The sequence below is a fragment of the Coccinella septempunctata genome, chromosome 2 (assembly GCF_907165205.1).
Source record: "Coccinella septempunctata chromosome 2, icCocSept1.1, whole genome shotgun sequence".
Lineage (NCBI taxonomy): Eukaryota > Metazoa > Arthropoda > Insecta > Coleoptera > Coccinellidae > Coccinella > Coccinella septempunctata.
The window spans coordinates 26,758,721-26,774,714 of record NC_058190.1 but is presented as its reverse complement, the minus strand read 5'-3'; the positions used below and the strand labels follow the sequence as shown (position 1 = coordinate 26,774,714).

The 15,994-nt window shown below is 34.7% G+C and overlaps 1 protein-coding gene across 1 annotated transcript; it reads left to right on the top strand.

The window, feature by feature from the left end:
• The first annotated feature begins 92 nt into the window (after positions 1 to 92).
• Positions 93 to 14,844, top strand: LOC123306926 (WASH complex subunit 2). The gene is made up of 5 exons (XM_044889128.1): positions 93 to 214; positions 283 to 540; positions 712 to 2,072; positions 5,765 to 5,957; positions 11,699 to 14,844. Exons 2-5 carry the CDS (start codon positions 414 to 416, stop codon positions 13,372 to 13,374), a joined length of 3,357 nt encoding a protein of 1,118 aa, XP_044745063.1. The 5' UTR covers positions 93 to 214; positions 283 to 413; the 3' UTR covers positions 13,375 to 14,844.
• Positions 14,845 to 15,994: the final 1,150 nt, after the last annotated feature.

The window sequence follows — 15,994 nt, the reverse complement described above, 5'->3', positions numbered from 1 at the left end:
ATTACTAATTCAGGTTTATGAACTGCTCACTACAATGGTGTAGGTTTGTTGATCATAGATAGTAGTTCAGTACATAGTAGTTCTTTATTTATATTGACATGCAGTTTGATACATTTGATAGTAGTTGTCAAAATAATTAGAAATATTTGGAATATAAGAATATTTTAATTCTTTTCGATTTTGTTTTTGAGTCGAGACCTTTCAATGCACTCAGGTAGGTTTTGTTTATTAAGAGTTACATTTTTCAAACATTTAATTGAATTTTCCTAACTGTTTTTTCAGTTCCAGATTGCTTGTAATCATATATTCCCATTATTTCATAAAATAACTTATCAGTATAGTCATTCATGGTAAAATATATACCAAAGAGAAATATTTCCATAAATAATCACTCAGGCGTGATAAGATTCTAAATGTCAAACTCAATTATTCCACATTTGTTGAGTGATTCTCCTCCCCCATTAGTCCCAGATGATGAAGATTTTGAGGATGAATTTGGCGATTTCAAAGGTCCTGAGGAATTATCTTTCGATAATGAAAGTGAGTATGAAAGAATATCAAAAACCAGTCGTCAATTATAGACTATTCCCATAAGGAATAAATTTCTTTTTATTAGCCCTTGAAGCGAGCTTGAAGTTTTGGAATTCTAATATGTATTTGCGATACAAACTCATATTCTCATTGAATTATACAAATTTTTATTGTTTGCAGTTCCATCAACACCTTCATCATTGAATAATTCGAAAGATGACTTTCCTGATACTTATACTGATTTCAACGATATCAGTAATGATCAGAAAAGTTATGAAATGTTCAGTACGTCTAAAGAAAAACCAACAACTAATATTATTTCCACATCACCTGTCAGTTACTTCTCCATATGGGAGCAAATAGAGAATAATATTCCAGCAATTATTGATAATAATGAGGATATTCAAGAATCAAAAGATGAAACAAACAGTTTGGAGAATAAGGGGCCCAATAATCTTTCTACTATTGAAACCTATGATGTAAATGAATCAACTGAAAATTTGAAGAAGCCTAGTGATAAGAACAACCAAATAGAGTTTGAACATATAGTTGCTTCTGAAAGCTCTGAAAAGCAAATTTCCAAAAAGCTTGAACCTGTGGAATCGGTTCACTCTTCCAATGAAAACATTGATTTTCAACATGTACAATATGAAATTGAGATCATTCAATCAGAACAAATCCAAACTGAAAATATTGGTGAGATTGGTGAAAATAAAATTTTATTTATAAAACCATCAGATGAAATACTCAAAATAGAAGAAAATCATGATATCAATGCCAAAGAAGATGATGCTGGCGAATGTTTTGATGAAAAAGATAATGATTTTCCTTCATCAAAACTTGTAAGTGAACACTTAAGTTCTTCAGATACAAATTCATTTCAGTTGACGGCCTTTGAATATACTGAATGTACAACTGTGGAGAATGATGTAATTTCAAGTGGGATTAATGAAGTACCTAGTGTTCACAATTTACCTATAGCTGAAAATCAAGAAAGCAAAGATGATTTTGATGAATTTGCCGATTTCAGCTCGTGCACATTGAAAAATAATATCTCTGATAATGTACCTAGTTTGAGCTTCACTGAAACTAATGAAGATGACTTTCATGAGTTTGGAAGCTATCAAAATATTACTGCCTCAGAAGATGATGGTAATAAGTCACAGACACTTTCTACATCACTAGCCAATCCAGAACTTGTACAAAATGAAAATTTAGAGAATGATGACTTTGATGACTTTACTTCTTACTCGGCAAATAATGAAGATAATGATGAAAAAGTTATCAAGGAAGAGTCTTTCGTCAAAATTTGTAAGTCTCCAGAAGAAGCTGTGAAAGAAACTCAAAGTGCTTTGGATAAAATGTTCCCGAAAAATGAATGTACAACTGCAGACTATTCAAATTGTGACTATGTAATGAACAACTCTGTTTTTGAGGATCTCAAGGATATAACAGAAACTAATGCACTCACATATCAATGGGGCAAATCATGTGCTCAAAAAAACATTTTGAAGACATTGAACATCGATGTAAGAAATATAGTAAGTATTCAGATACCACTTCTTTTCAATATTTTATTCAGGAGATTTTGTTGAAAATTTTTATCCTGAATCCTTTCCAATATCAAAATGGAGTATAAAATCTTTATATTCATATGTATTCGAATTCGATATTTCGTTCCAAAATTTTGAACAGAGGGTGTAGAATAACGGTCACAAGAACATCTATGCATTTATTTTTCTTCCAGCGATGTTTCGGCTAATATGTAGCCTTTATCAAGCTAAAATGGACAATGTCAACTATGAGTGTATGAAAAAGATGTTAAAATTAATTGAAAAGACAAAGCAATGTCACAGACCCAGAAATCTCAAATGAATACCTGAAAAAGTAGGTAATCAACAGTGACGCGACTCACCTAAAACACTAAAAACAAATATGCCTATTATCTTAATTATCGATTTATCGATTACACCCAAATATGACGAATTAACTCCACCCAAATCAGTCATATATTTTACAGTATTAGGTGTTCTTTTATATGAAGCATTTCTTTAAAATTCCTTCTGAACCAATTTTTCTTATAGTCTAATAGAATAGAATAGAATATCTCAACGTCTTCAAAATTAAAACTATGTTCACACGCTAAAGTGTGCGCTGTTTATGCTGTTGAATGTAAGCGCCCGAAAGATTCAACAACATTATCAGCGCACGCTCGAGCGTTTGAACATGGTTTTAATTTTGAAGACGTTGAGATATCAGAGTATGAGAAAAATTGGTTCAGAAGGAATTTCAAAGAAATCCTTTTTATAAAAAGAACAGCTAATACTGTAACTTATAGGACTGATTTGGGAGGACTTAATTGTCCTATTTGGGTTCAATCGATAAATTAGATTGAGATAGTAGGCATATATGTTTTTAGACTTGGCCGACTTTTCCGCCTCCATATATTGTATTGCCATGATAAAATTGTTAACTGTGTATATTTAAATGATTTTCTTTCAATTGTACCGCATCGATTGGTTGTTGTGGATGCTCTGTTTTCTAATTATTCGGTTTTAGTAGTTTATGACTATATTCTAGCTGGAATGTATTTTAATGTAGATACTTTTAATAGTTCATTCTCAAAATGAGTTGCATCACTGTTGACTACCTACTTTTTAGTGTGTTGTTCATGTTTTTTCAGGTATTTATTTGAGATTTCTGATTCTGTGACATGGCTTTGTCTTTTCAATTTATTTAACATGTTTTTCATACACTTATAGTTGACGTCTTCTTTAGCTTGATAAAGGCTATGTATTATCTGAAACGTCGCTGGAAGAATAATAAATGATGTTCCTTTGACCGTTATTCCCCACCCTCTTTATAATTACACTTCAACTAGGAGCATTAAAATTTTTTGTCAGTAGTTATGAAATTTAGAAGGTTGACATTCTGCAAATTCATGATCAAATATCACACATATATATGTTACAAATCTGCTAATATTTTAAGTTCAAAATGTCTTTTTTACCATCAAAGGTTTAACTCTTTAACTCGCACATCTCTTTCCAACCAAAAAACTCTGGTCTACCTACTCTTATCAACCACTTTGAAACCCCAACTTTGTTGGGCACCACAAGACAGTTTCAAGATGATTTTCAGCTGCTATCAAACATTAAAGCTGAATCGCGCCGTAGATCTTTTCACAAAATTCCTCGAAATTATGAAGAAATCACGTAATTGCAAAAAAAAAATACCCATAACAAAACAACCGATTTCGTTAAATGGAAATTTTGCTATACGTGTACTGACTTGAAAAAGTGGAGAATTTAGGAAACAAGTTAGCCCAGTAAGTGTGTTTTTCTTTGTCGACAATTGTTTTACTCATTTGGGCGGACTTGTACCATTCAGATTTTCAGAAAAAACAATTTTTCTGTGAAATGGCGGAAATTAGAATAATCAGTGGATTGGTTGAAAATCATTATACGAGGCAACAGGCTTGAAATTCAGTACATTGAGGATTGCTACCCTCCAAATACAACCGTGGCATTCCTAAATAAGCTTGAGCGTGAACAGTGTTGCCAAAATTTAACTTTCCGAAGAGACAATCTACAGAAAAAGTGTAGAGCCCGAATCGAAAACGGGAAATTTTGAAGGAGATAAATAAAATTTAATATCTCGTTGATTAAGCTCAATGTACATACTGCAGAGTGGTTTCTGACTCAACTTTTTGTTTCAAGAAGGAGATTCAGACAATATACTACACCAGTTGAATTGAACATTTTATGTTCTTCAGAAAATCAGCTTGGACTTTGGTGTAAACATATTTTGGTGTAAACGTATTTTCAACAATCATGGTATTACCCTCGAAAACTTAATTGCACATTTTTGAACCCCAAAAGTTAAGCTCATCACCACCGAGGTAGAAACTCAGTTCACGTTTTCTTTAAATGTGCTGGGTTTGTGCTGATTTGTGCCATTGAAATGTGTCCTTTATTCTATATGGTACTCAAGATATTTCACGAACTAATTTAAATGGCCATCTTTTCGAAAATTTGGGTTTAAACAAGGCTGAAATTGATTTTGCTATACATGTACTGAGCTGTGCCGTTCGATTTTTTGCGAAAGTTCTTTTAATTTTCTAGAAAATCGAAAATGAGGGAAAAATTTTGCACAGCACTCTTGTTCTTTCTTCCCGAAAATATGTAGAAAAATTTGGGAAATTCAATCCAGCACTTAAATTATTTCTTGATGAAAACATTTGAAAAAAATTAACGGCATGTACCCTAATTTGTGCAGTTGATTTTGTAATAAAATTCTGCGATATTCCAAAAAATCAATATTTAGAAAATAACCAACGCTTAACTTTTTCGTATTTTAGAAAATAACCAACGCTTAACTTTTTCGTATTTTAGAAAATAACCAACGCTTAACTTTTTCGTATCAAGGATGTGAGTCAGAAAATATTTTACTAGATGAATTCAAAATTTTGGTTTCATCGGATAATCAACTTAAGACTATTTTCGCCGTTTCACTGCGTGTACAATCTTTCGTTCAAAGGAATAAAATCGACTATGTTAAACAAAATCGACGAAAAATCTTGTAAATAACTCGTTGATTAATTAAACGATTAATAAACGGTTGATTGAATAACTGTTACATCTTGGTATACTTGATGAAACCATTAAAATAATGAAATCTTGTGTTGGAACTAAATCCTTATCGAATCCCAAATTTTCACTAAAAAGGATGAACTCAATGTTCCAACGCGAGCTAGAAATGTGTAACTTAGTAGAATTTTTTGGGTTAACCTTAGAACATAAATACATGAAATGGGCATTGACTTACTATGAATGTCTTTGTTGTGGTACAAACATTCGATGCTTCTCTGTGTATCGCGACTTTAGGGCAGTGGCGTAAAATAAATAAGTTTATATAGCTCTTACCTTTTTGTACGTGACCATGATGTCAGATTCAACTATCTCAATTGTGATTGGCGACACTAAGCAACTATCTCACTCCAGTCTTTGGACAACAACAAAAGCTATATGTAGTCCTGCAGTACGGACAGATCCTATTTCAGGCGTACCGTTCGTACGAGCCTTAGCCTACAGCAACTGATAGATACTTTCGATCGCAATGGAACATCAACCTCCCAAATTGCATAACCTACTTGACGGAATTTTTTCACCTTTGTTATAATACTCCTTGATTACATGATTACTAAATTCATAATATGTCATGAACTTTTCAGTTATATGGTCCCTCGTGGAACTCTGGGGTACCAATTTTTGCAGCTAATTTATGTTCCAAACCATTAGAGCCAATCAAGTCTGAATTACCGGTACCAATTATATCGCCCCAGAAAAATATAGAAACACAAGAATCAACATCTACAATCCCTGAATTTGACTGGAGCGGATCTGGACTCGCTAGTTTACAAGATTGTGAGTATTATATTTTTGGTTTCAATAACACATTGTAGAGGAATTTTGTTGTTTGAATATCAAAGTGTGCAGACTTAGCAGACTGCTCTTCAGCATTATTACTAACCGGTTTCACAAAGCTTGATCGGAGAATCAACGCTGGATTGACGAATAAACGTCAATTTGTTTTCAATCGATAATTCAGTCATGATCATTTAGAATATCATTCTCTCGTCAACTTATGATCTATATACATCCATTCAATGATTCCCAATTCCTTGATTCTTCAAAATATTCAGCAATGAATAAGTTTCAGCGAATTCATTTCGCAAATCGAGTTACTGTCATTTCGTTGATCGAGCAATCAATGTTTAGTGAAACCCGCTGTAAACACACAACGATTCTAGAAACGTTCACAGAGAAGCAAGTTTTTATCCAGTTTAATAATTTTTTATCAGAAATGCACATTTCAATGATTTTCTCTTTAGTCTGTATTTAGTTGTCAATAAGATCAAACAGTTCTACGTAATTAAAAGTCTGTTTATTCTTATACCAAGAAAAGTTTGACCCGATGACCATGCCAAGAGACCACTTGTTATGCTCCAGGGTGGTACAAAACAAGTACTAGTGGCCAATTTATTGAATGTTAGCTAAAATGTGATATCCCGTTTACTCACGATACTTTGCCACTGGAAATGTTCGTAAAAACCACGGAAATGGTAGACCACGTGCTTCATGACCATTAGAGGAGAAGAGAGTCCCTGAACACCATCATAATGGCTAGTAAACGTGTTCGAGATGGCACAGGTACTTCAGTTTCCCGAAACACAGTCAGAAGATTGACATGCTGTCAATCTAATAGTACGAGATCCCGATGCAGAATTACTACGTTCATGACGTACACGGATGTTTTTGATATCAAATTAAAGCTAATTTTTTTTCGAATAGGATGATGTATGGCTGCCTGTGAAAAAATGACCGCAAGTTAGGTCTGCCATTTGTTAAAATAGCGAGATATCTGAAATAAAGTGAAAGAGATGGCGCGCAACGCCACTTGTTAGATGAGGATGGTGGATGCCAGCCGACTTAACATTTACAAAATTATAATTACGTAATGAATATTATGAAAAAAACTTAAAGTATTAAGAGATTTATTTTTTAATAAAAAATGATTTATTCATCAAGTACAAATTAATTAAATCTGAAGAATTTTTTTTCGTGTTTCTTCAAAATCAGTCTCTTGAATCAAGTTATATTTTATATCAGTGTATTACATTTTCTAGTCCAAGTCCGATTCCTCGTTGCTTTCACAATCGCAGTTGTCACTATCGTCGTCGCAATCAGAGTTTTTTTCATTATCTGAAAATGTGTTCGCTCAATTACATAATACATTTTCTACTTGTATCGGAGTTGAACTTCCCAGAAATCATGTTGGTTTCAGGGCACCATCCAGAAGAAGCCAACCATTTATACTCTGCACTAAACTTTAAACAGTGGTACTTAGTAGCATTGAGCAATATCGAATTGACGAAAATCGTCCGTAGCACCTTTTGTTTTAATGACTTCCAAAACTATAAAATGTGGGTTGAAACAAACCCTTTGATTTTTTTAATGAATTCTTCATCATTCTCTTTTGCCGCATACATCTTGTTGAACATGATAAATCGTCCAGTGTCTTTAGAATGAACTTTGGTGAGACTTATCATCTCTTTAAAAAATTCTTCTTATGTTTCGATATTAATTTATTTGGACCTTATTCTTATTAGAATCTATTATATGCATTGCGCCCGAACTCTCAATATTCGTATAGCGCCCGACGAAGGGTGATTACATAAATAATATCAACAGCGTTGTGTACAACGAGCTCCAGCACGTGGTTATAATATACGAAGATTCCTTTCACACCACGGGTTTTTATCGTCGGGTTTTTACTGGAAAACAACCGAATGAAAAATTATTCATCCGGTTTTATCCGTACGGTGGGCACATCAAGCTCTCGAATCTCGTGGCGATAAGCGCCGCCGAAAATGCAATCTGGTTGTTTTTCAGTGCAAAACTAAACCGGAACATGTGTGAAAGATCCCATAACATCAGTAGATATAATTCGGAACATCGGGTAAGAACCCGATGGTGCGAAATGAGTCCAACTCTCTCTTACTTTATTTCGGATATCTCGCTATCTTAACAGATGGCAGACCTAACTTGCGGCTATTTTTTCACAGGCAGCCATACATCATCCTATTCGAAAAAAAATTAGCTTTAATTTGATATCAAAATCTTCCGTGTACGTAATGAACGTAGTAATTCTGCAGTGGGATCTTAGACTATAACATCGAGACGCACATTGAGAAGAATTCCACTCGCCCGGGAACACAAGTGTCAAAGATTGGAGAGAACAATGAAGCGGGTACACTGGCAAGATGAATAGCTAAACGTACTCTTCCAGATATGGCCGTTTTTTCTTAAACTAAGAAACCGTCGTTTTGTTCGAAAAGCCCATCCTGTTCGAGGAGGCGTTTTGTAGACAAAGTCTTAATCCATTTATGACTAATGTGATCATGTTACTGAGATGTCAAAAACGATGTTGTGTGTATCTGTAGTTTTTTTGCGTGTCAACGAACATATCGTTCCCTTTCAGTTGAATCGGTTTAGTTCATTCTGCTTTCATCGCGATCCAAAATACTGTAATCTGTAGTAGAAAGTGATTCAGACGGGTAATGTGAATATCAACCAAAGTTACCTTCCGAATCAAACTTGCCACGTTCCATCATTCTGAGTGCCAACAGTAAGACTATCATATCGAGGAAGAGTAGATACTGACTATTGGTCTTATTTGATGGTGGTACGTGGCAAGTTCGATTCGCATCAACTGTTGGTTATTTCTCTTCATTATTTGAACCTGGGCACGGTTTCTGCCGGTAAAGCTAATGTTTTCAACTGTCACTTTTCGTATGTATGTTGACCGCGAAATTAATTTCATGCGAATGAGTAATGGATCAATTATGGCGTCATCTTTGTTCCTAGATCAGAAGAAGCTGACCTGGTCGATTACAGCGGATGAGCTTGGAAATAACCCATGAAGTTTAATTTTATCTCTCATCTTCATCAAAATTTTTCTTTATGCTGAGAAATTCACCTTTCGTCATTCAAGAAAACTCAGGACGGGATTCTGTATACTGAAATTTTGTTAGCAATTCTTCCACATTCACATTATTCGGATAATGTTCCATTGTGCATAAGTGGCACAGACAGGTTGCTCAGATCAGCATGTCTTGTAATATATGTATGATTCTTAGTTTTTTCTTTAACCTATGCAAGATAACTGTGTGTATATACAAATTTCTTACCTTCAATACATTACAAATTTCATAAAGATCACCCAGAGAGTATCTGAAAGGCTTTCTGTACATTCACTTTAAAATCGTATTCTGACATGTCATAATTTTCTTGAAAACGCTGTTGTGGACACCCCCACTCCACATAACTATACAATAATCTAAGATTGGACTCCACGAATGAGGAATAGACAGTGCTGAGTAGTTTCTTCTTCAGAGTATCCCTAAGTACATAAGTTTGTAAGAAATTTCTGATTTTCTCATTCAGAAAGGAAACATGTTCTTTTCATTTAAGGTTTTCATCAATCATAACCACCAAGTTACCTTACCACCTTATCAACCCTAACTATTTGGAGACAGTTAGATGGTGTTTCACTCACAATTATTTGGTCCATTAATGAAGCACTGCAAGTCATCAAGATCGTTTTGATCGGGTTTGAAGCCGAAAGACCCTCACTAAGCTAAGTTTGCGCAGTACCTATAGTCCGAGAGCTGGCGACGAAAATCGGCAAGAGTTTTGTAATGGCTCATATTTGAATATGAGTTAGTTTTGGTGGTGTACATGAGTCAGCACCCACTCTCAAGGTCAGGTAGTGGGACAACTGGCGGCGACGCTCTTTGATTTATGTTAAATTGCAATATCCGTACTTTAGGTGACTGCTGACTGCCTCTGTTCTATTGATATGTGGTCTGACTATTTTATTCTCAATTAAGTTGAGGCAGCAACTTCTGTGGGGTACTGACCCACCGCGTTTCACTGAAATAAGGTCTGACCACTTTCTCAAGTTTTCTGTTCTATAAACTAGTTTAGTGACAATTTTCAATCATTACAAAATACTTGTAGAATATGTTGTAATTTCATATACCTACATTAAAGCGCGTCGTCGCTAGGTGTTCCACTACCTGACCTTGAGAATGGGTGCGGACTAATGTACACCCTCAATACTAAATCATATTTAATTATGAGCCATTACAAAACTCTTGCCGATTTTCGTCGTCAGCTCTCGGACTACTACTTCCACTCTTGCCCATTCATACATCTCAACCCAGGAGTCCGCAGAGAATAAGGGAGCAGTGTCGTCAGCATATATTATGTAACACTGCTATCTTAAGAAATATTTCCGATATTAATTATGTAGACAAGGACCCAGTACCGTGCCTTTGGGTACAACTGTATCGATCAATCTTCGCTCACTGACGTCATTTATTTATTTATTTTAACACATTGACTTCTCTTGGATAAGTAGTTAATCAGCAATTCCAGCGTCTGATTCCCACCCCCTCAAGTCGTTCAAAAAGTATATCTTGAGAAACGGTGTCAACAGCCTTTTTTAAATCCAGAAAAACTGCTAGTTCGACTACAGTATCTTCAGTGATTTTGTTCTTCCTAAATCCAAATTATAGAGTTAAGTTAGTTTTCCCTAGATGTCCGACAATTTTTTCTTTCAAAGATTTTAGCGAAATTATTAATTTCGTCATTTCTCTAGTCAAAGCTTAACTCAAAAATCGCAAATGTGAAATTCGATTCCTCAAAAAGATTTCAATGAACGGAATTTGTGTGATACCCTGTATACGATGGTGGTATGTCTAAATTAATTTCGCTCATTAATTCTGCGTATAAACCATACATATTTCATTATGTAATCCTTAAAGTTGTTGTAGTTGCCTATCTTTCCTTTGCTAGTACCATTGAATATGAACTCATAGTATAGTGTGAGGCCAGAGAAAGAAGGAAAATGAAAAATTGATACTTTGCAATTCAATTCAAAATACAAAATATGCACTATTGAATGATCTGCGGTATGCTTCTGTTAACCAACTACTCTTTTTTGTATGTCTTCGCGCTGAAGCTGAAAAGCAATACTTTACTAAAAATATCTCTACGGGTGAGATTTCATGAAGTGGTTTCTTCATAAAAAGAGATATATTTTTATTCCCTCAAAAATTATCAAAAATAAAAAGCTGATGTTGTAACCATAGCATACCTCAAATATAGATAGATGTTCTGTTGGAAAAAAAACGAGAGTATTTCGACGTCGTCATATTTTCTTCTTGAGATACCCCAAATAAACTAACATTTCAATCTTTCATGCTGCATTCGTTTTGGATTTGAAAATGAAGATTCTTCAACAATGCTGTTAGATTTGAGTGAATTTTCATTATATTGTCCTACAAATGTGAACTCTCAAGAACTGGACCTACTACATTCTTCTCTACCAACTTTTGAAGAATTTCAGAGTTTTGGCGATTGTAAGTCTAGAAATAGATAAGTTGTATTATTGCATGGCATCCTGTTCCACTCCCCGTAGAGCCAAGTTTGATTTTGTTGATTCCGCTATTTTATATTTTAATTTTGTAACAACCTCAAGAATATAAGAGAAGTGTGATAAATTTATCGTTTTACTAAACAAATCCATTCTGTTACAGCTGCAACTAATCTTACTGACGAAACGCCTAAAATTATTGAAGAAACGTCCAATTTAAAAATAAAAGCACCTCAACAATCTTACGCAGATGTAGAACCAATCCAGCCAAAATTGAGCAATTTCGAACATACACTCCCCAAAAATTCAAATCATTTCGAAGTCATGGATAAAGAAGAAGAGAATGACGATTTCAGCGATTTCACCTCTTATCAAGGAACTGAAGAAAAAGAGGAAATACGGACAAATATAATGCCCTTGCGAGAATCACATATAAGTAGTAATACACATCAAAATGAGGTGGAAACAGACAAGATTTCCAAATATTTCCAAGAACTGACGATGGGAAGAACAGAAGCCATTCATATTGATCAATTGAAAGAAAACTCAAAGTTTAGTTTCATTGATGGTAGTTTGCAATTATCTAAAAATCAACAGTTGTCGGAAGGATCTTCTTGTGTGTTCAGCGATTCCAGTGATAAATCGAAAATCAATTCAGTCCAAGTGGATGTATCATATGATCAAGTGAAAACTGATAAACCATCTGTTCCAATTGATAGATCAAATAATTGTGATATTTTAACAGATGCATTTGAAATTATAAACGAAAATGTTGAAGAAGTAGAAACAATTTCTTCACAAAGTTATACCAAAAATCAAGAAGATGAGTTTACAGATTTCCAGTCGTCTTTACCGTGTCCTGCTAAACAACATGTTGAGCCTACACTTCTAGAACCTTTGAAACCTTCAGTTTTAAAACCAGAAAAAATGAAAAATCAGCCTGTTAAAATTGAATGGCCAGAGCCAGGACTGGATGAAGAAGAAATTAACCGTATAGTAAACGGAGTACGTCGAAAAAGTTCTACAAGTGAGAATGTTAAGAAAAAAGCAAATAATACAGGAGTAGCTCAGATTAATACCAAAAAGCCTGTTGACAAGGGAGATCAAGAAGATTGGTCAGATTTCATGTGTGTGAAGGAACCACTCAAGACAAGAACGTCAACACCAGACCTTCCACTATCAGTGTTCAACTTAGGTAGTATCCAATCTAACAGAGTTAGTGCTCCATATGTTGCCCCTAACGGCGTTGTTCATTCACCATCAAAAACTCCATCTATATCATTCCCAGTTGTCAATCGGAATTCTCAGAATACAACCCATCAAAGTTCACATGAACAACCTTTTATTACCAGTCAGGCTTTTAATGCACTTTATTCAAATTCTAAAAACAATATGTTACTTCCCAATACACACATAGGTAAAACAGGTGATATGAGATCAAACAACCAGTTCTTTCACAGCGATAAGGCAAATTTTGATTTCAATTGCTCTGAAAACAACATCAGTATTAGTTTCCCACAGAATGGAGATATAAATCACAGAGTTCAGCAACATATACCTTCCAGTATTACACACAGCAATGCAGAAGATGATGATTGGGGAGATTTTGTTTCTGCTCCAAGTACTATATCCCAGTCCAATTCAAGTGCGAATTTTTTTCAACCCTCATCTTACATGAGAACAAATTTAGGCTTCAGTGGTAAAAGTGTACCTATTCAGAAATCTTTTTCTGTCAGTAAGAACACTGTTGTGAGGCAAGAAAAAAACAATCTTCCAATTATCTCAACAATGCCAGATCTAGATTTTGTTTCACCTAAATCTAGGAATTCGATAAAATGACAAAAAGAAAATTTCATGTTGTAAACCCGTGTACATATTATTGCAAGAATGTCGATAGAAAATATGTTGATACGTGGACAGAAGTTGTGAACCAAAAATGTTGTACGGAGTGTTTCACCATAAAGTGGACAGATACACTCGTTTCGATGGTTTGAGAACATATTTTCCACTTATGATATATGCCGCGTTTTCGGAGTCCAGGATGCTTTTAAGGTAATTCTTCTGTAAGTTTTCAAATAATGGTTTTTGGTCACTCCTTGGTATTTTTCGAACTCTAAGCCAAATAAAGTATAGAATAAAAAAAATTCAAAATGGCGAAAAACCTGTAAAGTTCGCGATATTTATTCGGTTGCCAAATTAGATTTCAATTTTTAAATTTACGTACTCGATTTTTTTCAGAGTTTCTGTGGGAAATTTCTGTGAAAAATGACCTCAAACGCAGTTGCTCGCTTACGCTTCGAAAACGGGGTATATACGATGATGATAGGTATATATTTCTCCTGATCTCATCTGCACGACTATATATATTTGCCCAGTTCATGGTGAAACATCCTGTATATACTATCATTTCGTCCGTTTCCTATTTGCTTTAAGTGGTCATTCCAAATTTTATATGTTGAACATTTAAATCTTTCAAAATTTTTGTTATTGTAAATTGAAACTTGTGGATGGATTTATGGATAGTTCTCTATGCAAATTATCAATTATTGTTGAAAGGTGAAATAAGTTTGAGAATGTCAAAGTAAATATTCCATTTTTTTTTTGACTCATAAATTTACGTTTTATCAAAATTGTTTTGTTATCGTGTCATCGAGTCTAATTTTTATATGGGACCTAAATTTTCAAACATTTTAATTTTGGCCTAAATATCGAGTAGTCGAGCAGTATTCCTTAAAACGATTTCATTTGAGATTGATTTGTATTCATTTTGAACTAAATATAATATGGTATTGTTTTTATATTTATTTATTTATTGACTTTACTTCAGCTTATTGGAATTGATCTATTTATTTATGCAGAATGACTTAATTTATCGATTACATCATTCAGAATGAAATTTCTCATTATACTCTAAAAGTGGTGATATTTCGTCTTTGGAAAAAATAAATTAGTAGTCCATTCCATTTGAAATTAATCCTTTGTGTTATCTTATGAATTAAGTTTCTAAAATTTTTATTCCTTCTGTTATTCAACCAATGAAAATGGAAAACTCTAGTCACTAAGCACTGAAATTGGTTTCAATAATATATGACACTAGTTTCATGTGATTGAAACTCATTACAGGTTGTTGGAACTTTTCTGTAATAAAATATCTTCAATCTGTTAAAATTTGCCTTCTAACATAATTATGTAAATAATGGTGTATTATAGTTCTAATTTGGTTGAGGGTACACAGATAAATAGTTAAAATTTGTTGATATATTCTAAGACAATATATATATGAGCATTCCAAAATAAATTTTTTTAATATAACATGTATTTTCGTTATGGGCAGTTAGGAAACCGCCATTGTCTATGGTTTCGCTAAGATTAAAAAAATCTTTGCGTTGTTCTTATATTGAAGATTTGCGACACTGCGCTTTGTCTCTGTTCTACCAGAGCCGTCTTTAGAGGATTTTGGCGGCTATGCATCTAAGATATGCTCAGGTTCGAATGCAATGGCACTCGGAACCTCCTGGACGAGAAAGACTAAACTGCGGCAGAGGTCTTAGTTGACCACACCCAAGTAATGTTACCCTTAAACGAGTTGGAACAAGCGAGGGAGAAGATGAGAAGAAATCATAGGCAATCTGAATTGAAAGTTTCAATGCATGGCAGCCCATCAAAAGTTTCAGAATTCAATGCGCAATGGCTGACCTCGCTCTCGAAGTGCTGGATGTTCAAGAAGACAATTACAGTGTGTTAGATGTCTACGGCTCATCGAGCTGTGCCCGAGAGCAGTTACACATAGATTCATTCTAGGGAATTCCACCCAATAGTTGGTGTGTACTATAGAAGCGCCAGAGAAAGTCGTATGAGAATAGCGCAGACGCTGACCATCCACCTCAATAACTAGTTTTGGACCAATACGCGCTGCGTTCGCGCCTTCAAATAAAGATACTGGCGATACTTGATGAAAATCCACAATCAAACTGGCTATACGATTCTCGCAAAAATGAGTTTCTGAACCACGTTACATGTGGGTGAAGGTGAATAACCACGCCATGATAGCGAAACACGTCGTGGTTTGAAAACTCATTTTTGTGCAAATCGTAAAATTTGTTCGCACCTTTTCTGGCTAGGGTATCCGATATCCCGATACCACTAAGCATGAGTGTCCAGGTACACAAATGATTAGCAGTCTCAGAAGTCTGTTGAACCTCCATTATAGAGAGAGGGTAGATTTGTATTCCTGTACTGCCATGGCTGTATTCGGGTTCGGCTTTTGGACGGTCCGAGAATTGTTCTAAAACTGCGCAAAACTGTTGCGCCCTAGTATAAAATCCTCTTCGCAGTTCTAGAACCATTCTCGGACTGTCCGAAAACCGAACCCGAATACAGCTCATATTGTATTTGTTCGCTGCGAGAGATCTTACGGCGGGTTGAGTGTCCTTCAAGATTTGTATTTACCTACCCGACC